The following is a 15,445-nucleotide window of genomic DNA, read 5'->3' as shown; positions in this document are numbered from 1 at the left end:
CTAATTTTTTTTACTGCTCACTCTTTTGTTTTTGTTCCTGTTTCTGTTTCTCTTCTTCCTCCCCGCTGCGGCTTCTCCACTTTGACTACTGCTGCATGACGACGTTTTTCCCGAAGCGGCTCTCCAGCAGCAGGTTGTGCGCGTGCGTGGTAGCTCCCTGTTAAGGTGCCGTTCCCAGGCGGGATTTTCGAGTTGGTACTCGGTGGGCCTCCGTGGTACTCAGCGGGCCATTCGCCACGTCACCGTGTGAGCCATCGGCCGGTTGGCCGGTTAACAGCTTGTCCGGTTAGCCGCACCACCGCTTCACCGCCCACCATGCAGCGCTTCAAATTCCTAAACCGGAAAAACGACCAGCGCGTCCAAAAGTGCTTCTACAAGTGCAGCGCGAACCACCGAATCACGAAGATCGTGAGGGAGGTGTATCTGCGAAACGACATAAGCTGCGGAGTAGAGAGATGCAACGTGTGCGAAAATAAAAACAAAAAAAAGTACCTGGATGCAGAGAGGAACATTCTCATCTTAGATATAAACACCATAGTAAAATACATAGACTTCCTATACGAGTGCAATGTAGATAACATATTAATCCCCCTGACGATTTATGAACATGTGAGGACCTTTAATAAAATTCTTCACAAAAAGCTACACGAGCTTTGTTACGAGACGGAAGATAGCAACCCCAGCAGTACCAAGCGGTACAGCGTCTTCGCCAACAAGTTCTGTAAATTCACCTACGTGGATGAGAACACAGATCTGGCCACCAAGCAAGTTCAAGAAATTATAAAAATAGTCATCTGGATGAAGCAACATAATGCCAGGCTAAAACTAATCGTCGTAAGTAATAATAATTTTTTAAAAGATGACTGCCTGAAAAATGATATATCCTGTTTTAGCCTGTACGAATATGTGAAGGGGTTAAGAAAGGGGAACAAAAAGAAGGAGGCACTTGGAGCCATCAACTTGGACACTTTAAAAATGTATTTTGAAGAAGACATGCTAATGGAGGAGCAGCATAGCAAGGAGGGAGGGGTGGAAAACGGCCAAGCAGATTCGAACGAGGATACGTTCCCCATCGCAGAGGCCAAACGAATGTTCGAACCCCATTTGGAGAAAAAGGAAATGATTCAAAGGCTTAGGGATAACCTCATTGTGAAGGGCATTTTTCAAGTCATATGCGTTAATAAGATGGCCCTAGTGAAAATCACAGACACGGATGAAGTTCTTATACGGGGGTCCGAACGTATGAACAGGGCGCTACACAACGATGTGGTGGCGGTGCAGATTTTGGAGGATGGCGGGGGGGAGCTCTCCGGGCAGGAGGAGGAGGACTACTTCGAGGAGGTCATCAGTCCGGAGGAGGAGCAGCACGAGGGGGGAAAGCAGCAGGAGGGAGAGCTTCATCAGGGGAAGACGCACGAGGGGGGAAAGCAGCAGGAGGGAGAGCTTCATCAGGGGAAGACGCATGAGGGGGAAACCCCCCCCAAGAGCAACGCCAGGAAGGGCAAAGTGTACGGAAAGGTAGTCGGAATCATCAGCAGGGGAAGAAAAGAATACGGAGGAGTGATCAAGGCATATGAAAAGGAGCAAAATGCACACAGAAAGAAAATTTTATTTTTCAAAGCGTTCAATAACAAGGTGCCATACATCATAGTGAAGAGCAGCATGGGAGAAGAGCTAAAGAACAAAAGGGTAATTGTGGTGATTGATAAGTGGGACTACAATTCGAAGTACCCCTTGGGGAGGTGCCTATCTGTGTTAGGCATATGTGATGACATCGAGACGGAAACGAAATTGATCTATAACGAGTATAATATATCGACGAAGGAGTTTAGCGAAAGCGCCTACAAGTGTCTACCCCCTAACGATTGGGCAATCCCAGAGGAGGAATATGCCAAGAGGAGAGATTTTAGAAATGTGATAACGTTTAGCATTGACCCCCCAGGGTGTGAAGACATTGACGATGCGTTATCGGTGCGAATGATGGAGGGGCAAAACGTTATAGAGGTAGGGGTGCACATAGCAGATGTGTCCTACTTTGTTAAGCAAAACAGTGCATTAGATTTAGAAGCGTCCAAACGGTGCACAACGGTTTATCTAATAAACCAACGTGTTGAAATGCTGCCAAAATTGCTGACCACAGATTTGTGTTCCCTAGTAGAAGGTCAAGACAGACTGACCTACAGCTGCATCTTCACATTTGATGCGAATTACCAAGTTGTGGATATAAACGTGTGTAAGTGCATCATCAGAAGTAATAAGTCCTTTTCGTATGAACAGGCACAGAAGCTGATTGACGATGGGGAGGATTCTTCCCCCACGGCGGAGGCGCTACGGTTACTCAACAACATTGCGAAGCACTTAAAGGAGAAGTGGCTAAACGAAGGGGCACTGGAGTTGAGAGGCAATTCGGAAGTCCTATTCGAATTTGAGTCCAACGATTTTTCTAAGACGAAAAATTTAAAGCCATATGTATCGTACGACACGAATAAGCTAATTGAAGCCTTTATGCTTTTGGCTAACCGGTCCGTGGCAAGGATAATATATCAAGGCTTCAAAGCAGCTAGCGTGTTGAGGAGACATCCTCCACCAAAAAATGAACATTTGAAAGAATTAAATGATTACTTAGAATCAATAAATATTCACGATTTTAAGTATGGCACTTCTAAGGAGCTATCCCACTCCATTAATAATATAAATCTGAAGGAGGACAAGGTGTTGTGCAATATTTTAAAAATTTTGATCACCAAGTGTATGAATGAAGCTGTGTTTATCTCAGGCTATAGTGTACACAATAATGAAATGTTGAGGCACTACGGATTGGCTGCAGATATTTACACTTTTTTTACATCCCCTATTAGGAGATACGCAGATATAATGGTCCATCGAGTTCTTAATCATATTTATGGCGTCGAAAATTTGGACAGCAAATACCTGGATGTTATTTATCTGAACAAGCAAGTTGCTTTACTAAATGAAAAGTATAGAAACGCCAGATTTGCGGGACGGGCGTCGGTTGAATTTTTCTCGTACCTTTACATTAAAAAAGTTGGGAACCAAATTACCAATGCAGTGATTACCAATTTGAAGAAAAACGGGGTGCAGATATTTCTACCGAGCTACTCCGTGGAGGGCATTTGCTACTTGAAGAGGAAGGACGGCTTCGTCTTCGATGAGAAGCGCAAGCGCTTTCAGAGGATTGGCGAAAATGATGAGGTGCTCTTCTCCCTCAGCTTCTATGACAACATCCAGGTCCACGTCCAGGTGGACAGCAGCGACATCAAGTGTCAGAGTAACTTTGTTTTTATAAAGAAGCTCTGAGAGGGGGGGGTGTAAGAGGCGCCTTCGACGGTGCACATGCGGAAGTGGAATCTCACGCGGGGGCGCACCTGCCCATTTGCATACCCACACGTACATGTGTGTGTTGCATTTTCCAATGTCCCAATCACCCTCTAACGTAGCTTTTCATTTTTCCCATTTGTGCTCATTTTTTGAAAGTTCATCCGAGGGGGAACTTCTCAACAACGCGGCTTCGCAAAAGGGTGTGCGGTGTGCAGCGCGCAGTGTGCACTGTGCAGTGCGCAGATTAAGTTAAAAAAAATAACATAATAACATAGAAGCATAACAACATAGTAACATAATAAAACTACTCCAACACACTGCATAATTGAAGGAATATGAAAAGATAAAAACAAAACTGAGAACAGCTGCGCGTCAGTCTCTTCTCACTCGCGATGGGAAGGTCAACAATTTGGTTAAATTGTCACGGCGTGGTTTTTCTGTGAGGGGGAGGGGGGTGCCCCCTCCTGGCCTTCGTGAAGGCCCCTCAAAGGGATGCAGTACCCGCAGGTACAAAAATGGGCATAAAAATGTGCACAAAAATTTACCTCCAAAATGGAGTATTCGTACCATTTCGCCAAAAAAACGCCGCACGTTAAAAAATAATGCGGAGGAGAGCCGTAAAAATGGTCGGGAAAATAATAAGTATATAACAAGTGAACAATTTGGCAAAGGCAAAATTATCGTTTTTCTTATTTTTTTGAATAGTCCTTTTTTTTTTTTAAATGCCCAATTGGGAAAGTTGTCCAAGTGGGCGAACATCCACATGCAGACACGTATGTGTGCAGATATATAACTTCTACATGTGTTCATATGTGGATGCACAAATTCGCGGGGAGGGGGGATGTACTCCTCACCCACGTAGTTACACACGCCTGCATACCTTCCCCCCATGGCACACATACACACATGCAAAGCGGTACATTGCAAGGGCAGGACATGCATAAGGTGGGCTCCAAAGTGGGGATAAAAAAACCATCAATAAGGGGAAGGAAGCGGAACATGCGCGTCAAATTGTAGAAAAATCAAAAGCAGCATTTTCAAAAATGTAAAAATGAATACATTCGCAGATGACACTTTTACGAAATGAAAATGCCACGAATGATTTGCAAACGGCGGAAATGATTTTTCCTATGCGTGGCAAAATAAATCAACAAAATGGTGTGGGCAAAAATGTGCATGCACTTTATCCATCTGGGGTGTAAAACAAAATTTCAGAAAAAATAGCTCATCGAGTGGGGAGCAGCAGCATGGGGTTGACGTAGCAGTGGATTAACGCAGCATAGGATTGACGTTGCATGAGCTATTTACATTATTGGCATTGGGAGATAGATAGAGAGGATATTTTATATACACGTGAGGGCGCGAGTACACTACGTGCATGAAACGTGGGTGGTGTGTGTGGAGGGATGCGATTATGTATTCGTACAATAAATGCATTTTATTTAAAATAATACTAAAGACTAAAATTTGGAAGTGTATACCAACCCATGTGAACAGCAACGGTGGCAGCAGAGCAATAGCAACGGTGGCAGCAGAGCAATAGCAACGGTGGCAGCAGAGCAATAGCAACGGGACAGCAACGGGGACAGCAGCGCAATAGCAACGGCCGCAGCAACGGCAGCATCACTCTCATTCTACTCTTTACATGAAAGAATGAACAAACAAAATAAAAAACAGATTGTAAGCTTCAGGAGAGGGGGATATATATAGGGATATATATGACGTAATAAATCCATTGCGCAAATGTGTAATTCATTTTAACATGTTCTCAATATAAAATTGTAGAGAGGGAGGAGGAGAGGGGGGGGAAAAAAAAAAAAAAGAGAGAGAGAGGGGAAGAGGAATTATATATTAAAATAATTCTATATTACATATGTATTTTTATTTAAAAAAGGGGAAGGGGAAATTGCAAAGCAAACAGCAAAGCAAATTGCAAGTGAATTGCAAGAGAAAAATGGTAAAGAAAAATGGTAAAGAAAAATGGTTAAGAAAAATTGTTAAGAAAAATGGGAAGGGAAAAAAGAAGGCGAACGGGAGCACGAAGGGTCGCCCGAGGAGGAAGCGAAACGGAACGGGGGAAAGGGGGTCTTCTCCCGTTCCGTCAAAATGTAAACGCACATGCCGGAAGGGTTCCACGCATATTTTGCCACTTTGCCTAGTGAAAAGTATAATTCTTAAAAGGTTTTACACGGGGTGGTGTATATTCCCACCGTGGTGGTGCTCCTGACCACTGCATGACAATTTGCACAATTTGAATATGTGTCTCTTCGCGTGCGGTGCGTAACAAAATGGTCTCTTTTGGGAAAAAATTATATTTCCTCCTTTCCTGTGCTCCGTTATTTCGCCTCAGCTGGGAATTCTTCTTCGAATTCGTCCTTAGGGTTATTCCTTTCGGTTTTTCGCATCAGTTTTTCGCATCAGTTTTTCGCATCAATTCTTCCATTCAATTCTTCCATTCAATTCTTCCACTCAGTTCTCCCTTTCAGTTCTTCCTCTCCATTTTTCACTCACGCTTGCGTCCGCTCCCACCTGTGGTGCGCAGGCACGGACAAACGTAGCTACTCAGTTGAGTACGTGCGTATTATTCGCAGGGGGGGCAGTTCATCCCGCAGTGCAAGAGCAGCACGCGGGGGTTGTCTCTGCTTCCCGCATTGTGTGCCCCTCTTCGCGATGTACATACATATATGTACATATGTATGTATATTTCCCTTTTGGCCCCTTTCCCTCCTTCCCTTCGTAGTCTTCATCTCGTCTTTTTGTATTTTCTCCAACCCTCTCCTCCTTCTTATCTTCGTTAATTTTACTATACATGGGGTTAATTTCTCCGCTTTTATAATTTGCGAATTTTTCTCTTTTTTCTTTTTTCTCTTTTTTTTCCTTTTTTCGGATTATGCAATTTTTTTGCGTTTTTCGTATGACATATATTAAAAATGACTCTTAAGTAAAACTATAAGAGAAAAAAAAAAAAAAAAAAAAAAAAAAGGGGGAGGCGAGAGTGCCAGTCCACACACTTACATCAATAAGGCCCACACCTATAACTGTTGCTATTGGAGTAGAAAAAATTTTGTGGCTGCGCATTTTGGTGTGGCGGGAAGTTTGGCTGTGCTACTGCATTGGGCTGCGATGGGATGTTTTTCTGCGGTCTGGACATTTGCTGGAAGGAGTTGATCCCATTTTGGTTGACGAACTTTTTCATTTCTTCCTCTTCTCCCTTCTTGACAGTTACCTTTAACTTTTTATTTAATGCCATAAATCCGTTCATCTGCGAAATTGCCGCCGCGGCACTTTCAATACTTTCGTAGGAGACGAATGCGAATCCTCTGTTTCGGCCGGTACTCTTTTCGGTTGCAATTCTGGCGGAGAGCAGTTCGCCAAAGGGGGAAAAGGCCTGGATGAGGTCCGTTTGGTGCCATTCGTTAGGCACGTGGAAGATGAACAAGTTCGCTCCTGGGGGGCCTGCAAGGGGAAGGGGTGAAGGATGAACGTAAAAAAGGGGGGGAAAATAAAGTAAAATAAATAATCCAAAATGGATATGCACAAAATGGGTAAACCCCCTCACTGGGGAAATGCCCAATGGTGAACGTCCCCAAAACAACCAAACGGTAATACTCAAAGATGAGCCTTCACTCCAAATTACCTGACGAGTCAGACAAATTGTGCATATTGGGGGTACTGCCCATAAAGAGGGTCTCAAATTCTTTCGGCATTTCCCACTGCGTAGTGTTCGTCTGTTCATTGTAGTAATAGGGCCTTCCCTCTCCCGAGTAGTACTCCTTCCAAGCACCAACTTGTCGTGGGTAATTATTATTAACGCCAAAGTTTTGCCCAAAATTGATATTGTTCGGGCTGGTCACATGTGGTTGCGAGTTCATACCATGAGCTGCATTCTGCATGGGTTGCAGCGTCATGGGAATTTGTGTCTGTTTAGCAGATTTGGGTTCTGCAAAACGGACTTCCACAGGACGTGCACATCCTTCTAATGTTTTCTTCCCATTTAGAGAGTTTATAGCATAAAGTGCTTGTTCTTTGTATGCAAATTTTACAAAGGAACATCCTTTTCCTAAGCCAGTTGAATTATCTTTCATTATGAATACCTCTTCTACAGAACCATAAGGAGAAAACATCTCCTTTACACTCTCTTCTGTGATACTTTTTGGCAAAGATCCAATGAACAGCTTTGCCTGATCAACCCCTGACTCGATATTTTGTGGAAAGCCTAATTTCATAATTTCTCCTGATGCGTACTTTACTTGGAGTGAACCCAGTTGAGGGTCTAAAGTTCTCTGGTTGTTAAGTGACCGTATGGCATTATCTGCTTCTGAGATGGATGCCATTTTTACAAAGGCACTAGATTTGTGTATGTTTGTAATTTTATCCCTTATGATTACCACTTCTTTTACAATTCCAAATTCTTCAAAAATGGGTCGTAGCTGTTCCTCCTCCATAGTTTTGGGGACCCTTCCTATAAAAAGCTTGATCGATACTGGTGGCGCTGGGTCGCAAGGGAAATGATGGTCACTATAATCCATCATGTTTAAGTCATCCTTATCCGAAGCGTTTTTGGTTTTGCCTAAATTATCCTGCTTGGATTTAGACCCCTTGTTGTTTCCATCCAACTCGTTGTCTTCTTTGCAAAAGTCCATTTCCTCCGATACGTTTTCGTTCTTCCCCTGGTTGTAGTTCCCCGTGTTGGTGTCGGACGAGTTGTCGTTCGAGTCTATGTTCTCATTGTTATCCATATTGGGGCGCCCCGCGTGGTTGCTCTGGTTGGTTAGCGGTTTGGCTGATTAGCAGTTTGACTGTTCAGCCGCTTAACTGTTTTGCCGCTTAACTGGTTAACCTCTCGCGCAGTGCTCGCGCTTCCGTTCGCAGCCTGTGCTGTGACTTGCCAACTTGCGTATGCACAACGGGCAAACTTCTTCCCCCTGGACTTTCCAAAAGTGACGTAAATGGCACTTCCCGCGAAACTTGGGGGATGCCCCTTTTTTTTTTTTTTCTCTCAAAAAGGAAACGCGATATTCCTCCTTTTGGGTGTGAATATATGTTTTTTCTTTTTTTTTCCTCTGCTGATTCGCTCTTTTCGCGTTTTTCCCTTTTCTTCTGCTCCTTTTATTCCCGTTTTTTTTTTTTTTTTTTTTCTTTTACAATGTGGCCTGCTTTTTTACGTTCTCAATCGATTGCGCAATTTTTCGGCTTAACTGCGTACGTTTAATCATACCCCCTATCGTTTCGCGTTTGCATGGATATAACGTGGGTGGGGAAAAAAAAGGTAAAAAAAAAAAAAAAAAAAGGGGTATATATATATGTATATATATATATGTACCAAAATGTGGCAAAAAAACAAAAGGTGAAAAGCGCACAAAAAATATGCATAAATGTTGGCGCAAAAAATGGGGATGAAATGTTTGAAACAAAAATGAATAGAAAAATAGGGGAAGGTGGGGGGAAAAAATGAGAAAAAAAATGAAGAAAAAAATGAAGAAAAAAATGAGAAAAAAATGAGGAAAAAATGAGGAAAAAAAAAACAAAGTAAAAAAGTTTGCAGTTGTTAAGTGACGCTTTGCAGAAAGGTAAAAGTTTCTCTTCGTGTACTTCTGCTTTTTTAAAGTTATTTTTTTGGATTTTTATAGCGCGCACAAATCGCAGTCATATGGGGGTAAAATATTCGGGTAATATTTGCGCACCAATTGTTCGCAGGCATTACGCGGCGTACGTGCGATATGTTCGGTTATTATAACGCTAATTTACGCTACATTTACGCTGCAGTTACGCTGCGGCCACGATGCGGTCACGATGCGGTCACGATGCGGTCACGATGCGGTCACGATGCGGTCACGATGCGGTCACGATGCGGTCACGATGCGGTCACAATGCGGTAACGATGCAGTCACGCCGCATTCACTCCGCAGTCACTCCGCAGTCACCCCGCAGTTCTGCTGGAAAGGCCTATTTTACATTTAAGTACATACCGACTGCGTAGAATTCTAAGTGTGGCACGGGGGTGATCGGCAAAAATTAAAAATATGGGGAAAAAGTTGCCATTCGTTCGGGTGAACGCACTTTTTTTTGCCTCCGCGCGCGGTACATTTTACAATATAAATGTTTACATGTACGTTTTATTTTACGCATGTATGCAATATGTACGCAACATTGTATACAAGTATGTACGCAATTATGTACTTATGATTTCCATTTTTTCTTTTAACCAGTTGTCCTTTCCTTTTCTGCCTGCCGCTGCTACGCCTGGGCGCGGTCACGAGTTCGGTCCGCGCTTCTTTTTTTTTGGTGCCGCCTTCGCAGGTGACGCGGCCATTAAGAAGGTGCATGTGCAGTTATCGCAGTATTCTTGCAAAGTATGCCCATAAAGCGGGCACATAAAGGGGGCATAAAGCTGCCAAAAGCAGGCACATAATCTACGCAAGCGTGCACCTTTGTACGTGCCAACCGCTCCTATGCAGCCCTGACAAACGGCAGCAGAGCTGTGGAATCCAGCTTAAGGCTGTTCGCGCGCACGCGATGTAGGCATGTATATCTATATATATACGTCGCCCACTGAACGATGCGCGTGCATAAACTTGTGCACATTGCCACACCTACATACCAGCACCAGGCGTGTTTTTGTAAAAAGGGTGAAGGGGTAGCTAAGAATAAGTGAGAAAGGACGTTTAACCAACCGGGCGCATCCACCCATTTGAACCATTTTTGCAAATGCTGCGCATCTCCCGTTTGATTTACGAATGATGGTGCAAAGTGGAACGCACAGGGGGGCCGTACCAACTTTATGGCGAAAAAAAAAAAAAAAAAAAGTAGCGACGTGGATGCGTCATGTGCATTTTTTCAAATGTAGCCGAGTATAAACCGTTCATGTGTGGCCACTACAGCGGTGTTGGTTAAGTGGTAGAGCGGCAACGTAATAGCGGCAGCGTGATCACACTGTGCAGGACTTGAAACCCCCCCGTTTGAGGCATAGCATGATGATATCCCCGTTGCTGCGGCAAATGAATGATCTCCTTTTTTGTGGGGTTCCTTTTTTTCGCTTTTCCTGGTTGTGCTTAATTCATATTCGTCGATTAAATCAACTGCAAGGCGTCAGTACGACACATGTGCATTTGTGCGTGGTGTGTATAGGGGCCCTGTGCGCAGTTAGATGAACTACCCATTTGTGAGTCGCTCCCATTAAACAATTGGATTCTCTTTCCTATATACACCCCTCAGAGGAGCACTAAAACATCGCACGATTATTCCGCGGGACACCACCATATATTGCACACAGAGGAATATGTAAAACCATGTGCACATATGAACAGACGGCAAGTAGAACAGTTTTACACAAGTCTGTTTTATTTCTCCATTTAGCTTGATGGTGAAATGGTCCTAACGTGCTGTGCCGTTTATAGGGCGAAGAATTAACCCCACATATTTTTGCAATAGTGTGGAAGTAATTCCTACACACTGTGGAAATGCGCTAAGGGGGGGGAGTGTTCCCCTTCATATATATACGCCTCTTTGAACCAACGTGCCCGTTTGAGAAGTTGGTTGCCATGTTTGACTTCTTCCCCATATGTGTTGAAATTTTTCAAAAGGGAAAGGGGTACGTATGGACTGCATACAAAGAGCGGCGAACATACTAACCTGAACACGAAGGTACCTCGGCATATGTTCGCACAGAATGAGCCACTCTTTTAGGCACCATGCGGAAAGGGCATATTAAAGGCTAATTGTGTATGTTAAAGAGAGTTGACTGGGAACCGCGGCTCGTAAGAATTACGCACGTTGAGAACGGCGAACGAAAATGCCTTTGCGGAAATTCTCTGAACAGGTGCACACGTATTATCGCAACGTTGGTGTGTCCTTTTTTTCTTTTTTGCTAAAGTGGTTTTGCCTATAATTGGATGGGTTGGCAAAACGGGATACAATTTTGTTCTTAAAAGGTGGGGGCCAGGTTTGGCTAATTCTTAAAAAAAAAGATAAAAAAAAAAAACGGTTTAAATTTCTTTTTTTCAGGAGTATGCCTGAACATTTGTGCCATTCTTTCACCCCATCGTAGCAGCGGTGATGATAAGTTAAGCGAAATGCGCAACGTAGGCTGTGCTGGTGTACCTCTCAAAATGGCTAATTAACAAAACAGGCCTGATAAGACGTGTTTGTGTAAAAGGATCCCAACGTTGCCGCGCTTCATCTGTTTTGTTACCCCCCGTGTGCCGCATTAGCAAAGCGTCCCATTTTTATATCCAGGGAAGAAACAAATTTAATCGTTTTGATGTATCCCCGTGCAAGTTACAACATTTTTAACATTTTCAGGGGAAAAATGGCACAACATAAGTGGACATTTTTTTTTGCTCCATTTCGTTACACCGATGTGTTGATTTGATAAGCCATATGGACATGTTTGTAGGAATACGAGAGGGGAAAATTGCTCATGCACGACTGCTATGTGAGGGCATACATAATAGGGTGGATGGGGGGCTTCCAAGTGGGTCTCCCCTCACGCGGGGGAATAAACACACGTCTGTTGATATGTATATGCACACGCACACACATACGCATTTGTGTGTATGCCTGCTCGCAGGTATTACCCCTTTTTTTTATGAGCATAAAAAAAAAAAATGTAAAGCTGCTTCATATCCTCCACACAATGCGCATTTTACCAAAAGGGTCCATTGCAACAACACACTTGATCACACTTTGGTGAAAAGTTTTTAAAAAAAAAGAGACGCATAACCCATGACAGTTGACGTACGGGGCTAAATCACACACACCTCCGTTTTGCCATGGACTTGATAAGGGAATATTATTCAAATTGCCTACACGCCTGTACTCCTGAGAAGTACGTAATAGATCAGAGCGAAATAGAATTTTCCACCGCGGGAAAAAGCAGCTTAAGACTTAAAGTCATCGACTGGTACTACACCACTGCAGGGAGCTTTAGTGTTAAGGAGGGTCACACTCGGAACGTTGGACCTAGCCAAAGGGATAAAAAAAAACAATTACGAAAGTTAAGTCGAAAGAGGACACGTTGTGAACATTTTGACCGCATGAGAGTTATGGAAAATGTCCTCTTAATCAGCGATCGGGAAAGTGGCCAAGAGGGCAAAGAGGGGGAGCGCCATAAGAAGGGACAGCTAAATACGTGCGAACATGCTAACACTAATGGAAGCACTTTCAATTGCATAAATGGGAGAAACCCATCGAACCAAACCGAACGCATATATGTTGAAAATACCTTCGACTTTGCATTATTGCCAGAAAATGGTACCCCCCTAAACGAAACGCGCTTATTTGTGAAGGCCCGCAAAAAGGGCAGACATAAAAAACGGAGTAAAAATAAGGTAGTCTAACCAGGCAATCGTTTAATGATAAAATAAGACAAGGAGAGGAGCTAAAGAGTGAGGCTCCGTGGTGGGGAGACCCCCCTCATGATGGGGTGAACGAATTGAGCCCTTCACCAGGATGTGTTAGGAATAAGCGTCAAGACAATAATGGCCTGATCAGATTGATCGAGTAAGTGGTCATCTACTCAGTTTGTTTGCACAGAACGAGAGGGTATAGAAAGCGGCATTTGGACGCTGTACGGCAAATTGTAGTGACAAACCACGTGGCCCGCTTTAAACGACATCCATCGGGTGTAGAAGCGACGTAGAGTGCCTGCGGCAGAACGTTGCTCTGCCCCCTCAGTATGATTCTTCCTCAGGGGTGTACACATACACCCGTTTGCGAATATTTGGCGAGGGGGAATAATCGCACCTGTTCAGCCAAGCCAAAACAAAAAAAAAAAAAAACTAACCCACTTTGCATATAACGCTTTGCACTATGGGCATGTGTTATAAAAAATAGGCCAATGCCTACGCCATTTTTAAGCAACCCGTTTTCACCCTTGTTCACCCGATTTCTCCCCATTTCACCCTTTTCCCTCTTGGGGGCCGCATCCCAAACCCACGTCGCTGTGAAGAAGCTACTTCAAAAGGACGACTCGATAATGCCACAAAAAAGGGTTATAAAGAAGGCACCGCGAAATAACGGCGAAATAACGGCAAATTGGGGGGTCCCCATTGCACTACCATGTACGTTCACACGTTTGGAGGCCCCTCCACGATTTATGCTCATTCGAGAGAGGTTCACTGGGTTAAATGTAGCAGCTCCAGTGGCATATGTTTTTACCTAGCCGAAATGTAAACAAAAAAGAAAAAAAAATGCTCCGTACTGCTTACGCTCAACATATGTATGTCCGTAGAGAACCCCTCACTCGCATACGCATAACCCTCTTGTACATGCACATGCAGATTAGTCTGATGCTGATAGGCAAACCGGCACTATCTCTACCTACGTACGTAATTTAATTTAGCTCAGTTTTTTCCTTCACCTCGTATTGTTCACCCTGCGTAATTCTTTGCATGCAAGTGTACGTACATACGTGCGTGCACCCCTTAGAGCAGAAAAGGGTTAGGAATAATCAAATAGGGTGGAGAAATGAAAAGAGAAAAAATGACACTTGGGTGTACTTGCCATCACTGCCACGCTATTATGGGAGAGATACATGCAGCGGCGCTTCACCAAAAGTTTGTATGTATGTATGATCATAACATCGAGTCATTACTGAGCACTTTATTACGAACGAGGGAGGTTACGAATGTTCAGCCAAGCGGGGGGAACCCATATCTGGCAGTAAATCATGCCTAGCACTGCTCAGGATTTACCTCCCTTCATAAAACTACGTTATGTTTACCCCTAATGTGACACATCGTACGTGAAGGGAAACCCTTTTTATGGCTTGACAAACCTGTTCCGATGAATTTATCCCTCCAACCTTTTCGTAGGAGACGGGGAGTGCATACGTTATGTGTTCATTTACGCGTGTATAAACGTACCTGCCTGGTACATAACATATACACCCATCGCGCAAGTAATAATGTGGGATTATCAAATGCGAAGTTCGCACGATTAGCCATTTGAGCGAAGAAAAAAGGAAAAAATTCCACCGTTTAACCATTTTACATCCCCCTTTTTTTTTGATACTTTCATTTTGCTTTTTTTTCAAACTAGCACAAAAGTGCGAAGGGGAAAATGGCACTGCGTTTTATTTTATTTTATTTATTTTTTTTTTTTTTTGCCTCCCCAATAAATATGGCATACCATAATGAGAGAATAATGTTCGCTCAAGTGCGAGGGTTGGCAATTGCCAGAGTGTCCGTGTGTGTGAATACGTATGCATATGCGCAATGGCATGAATTCACCTGTGGCTGTCTTCGAAGAGGCGCCACATAACTGCAGTTAAAGTGCACACTTGGAATTTTCCGCACAACCATGCGATTAAATTAAGGTTTAACCGATTGGTTAGTTAAACAGTGGTGGGGAAAATCGGCACAAATGATCATCTTGGATTGTGCGAAGAGTGAACAAGTGTTAAAAAAAAAATGCGTGCCGCTCTCCATTTTTGCACGCGCAAAATGAAGGTTCGAAACTGGCGTGTGAGTTTGCTTGTTTATGCGTTTGCCATGCGTGGCGGGGTTAAGAAGAGCCTCCAAAATAAATATCGCACTTTGGAAACGTCCGTCAAGACAAAACATTTTGGAGGTGGCAAAATGGAAGGTGCACAGCCTGAGCAAAAAAAAAAAAAAAAAAAGCGAGTGCAAAAATCGATTATATTTTAAGCAAATAAATTCAACTGCAATTTTCCGTTACGTAGCGGCATCACATTTTGGTGTCTCCCCCAAGTGGGGAAAAATTCGATCTGCATGCCCGCACGCCCCGCGCGCGCCAGGGGGCTTCGGCAGGGCAGCCGCAAAGTTGCAAAAAAGAAACGTTGCCATGTTGCCAAGTTGCAAAAGGGTGTTACGCGCTTCATTTCCGACCCCGCCTCCTTTTACAACTTTGAGCATTTTTTTTCCTTTTTGCCGTAACAGCTTTTTTCAAAAGGGGCATGTCTTTAGCCCCCATGCGCGCGTGTCTTCGTATGCATTTTTTTGGCGCGATTATTTGAAGTGGTGCAATAAATATTGTTTTAGTGCACCCCCGATATTGGGGAAGGTGGGAAAAAAAAAAAAAGGTGGCGAGAAAAATACGAACAAATTGAAAGTGCATACAACTGTTCACTCATTTGTGCGCATGT

General features: G+C 43.6%; 3 protein-coding genes across 3 annotated transcripts; 2 read left to right on the top strand and 1 right to left on the bottom strand.

The window, feature by feature from the left end:
- Positions 1 to 315: 315 nt before the first annotated feature.
- Positions 316 to 3,318, top strand: PVX_114935 (hypothetical protein, conserved; the record flags this gene model as incomplete). The annotated part of the gene is made up of 1 exon (XM_001616327.1): positions 316 to 3,318. The coding sequence occupies one exon, from the start codon at positions 316 to 318 to the stop codon at positions 3,316 to 3,318; it is 3,003 nt and encodes a 1,000-aa protein (XP_001616377.1).
- Positions 3,319 to 6,355: 3,037 nt separating this feature from the next.
- Positions 6,356 to 8,456, bottom strand: PVX_114940 (RNA-binding protein, putative; the record flags this gene model as incomplete). The annotated part of the gene is made up of 2 exons (XM_001616328.1): positions 6,977 to 8,456; positions 6,356 to 6,795 (listed from the first exon to the last, which is right to left on the bottom strand). The coding sequence occupies exons 1-2, from the start codon at positions 8,076 to 8,078 to the stop codon at positions 6,356 to 6,358; spliced, it is 1,542 nt and encodes a 513-aa protein (XP_001616378.1). The 5' UTR covers positions 8,079 to 8,456.
- A 3,286-nt stretch (positions 8,457 to 11,742) lies between these two features.
- PVX_114945 (hypothetical protein, conserved) lies at positions 11,743 to 12,677 on the top strand (the record flags this gene model as incomplete). The annotated part of the gene is made up of 1 exon (XM_001616329.1): positions 11,743 to 12,677. The coding sequence occupies exon 1, from the start codon at positions 12,111 to 12,113 to the stop codon at positions 12,675 to 12,677; it is 567 nt and encodes a 188-aa protein (XP_001616379.1). The 5' UTR covers positions 11,743 to 12,110.
- Between the last annotated feature and the right edge of the window lie 2,768 nt (positions 12,678 to 15,445).

Source organism: Plasmodium vivax, chromosome 11, assembly GCF_000002415.2.
Source record: "Plasmodium vivax chromosome 11, whole genome shotgun sequence".
Classification (NCBI taxonomy): Eukaryota; Apicomplexa; class Aconoidasida; order Haemosporida; family Plasmodiidae; genus Plasmodium; species Plasmodium vivax.
Note: the sequence above shows the minus strand (reverse complement) of the source record. Positions and strands in the feature narration are given on the sequence as shown.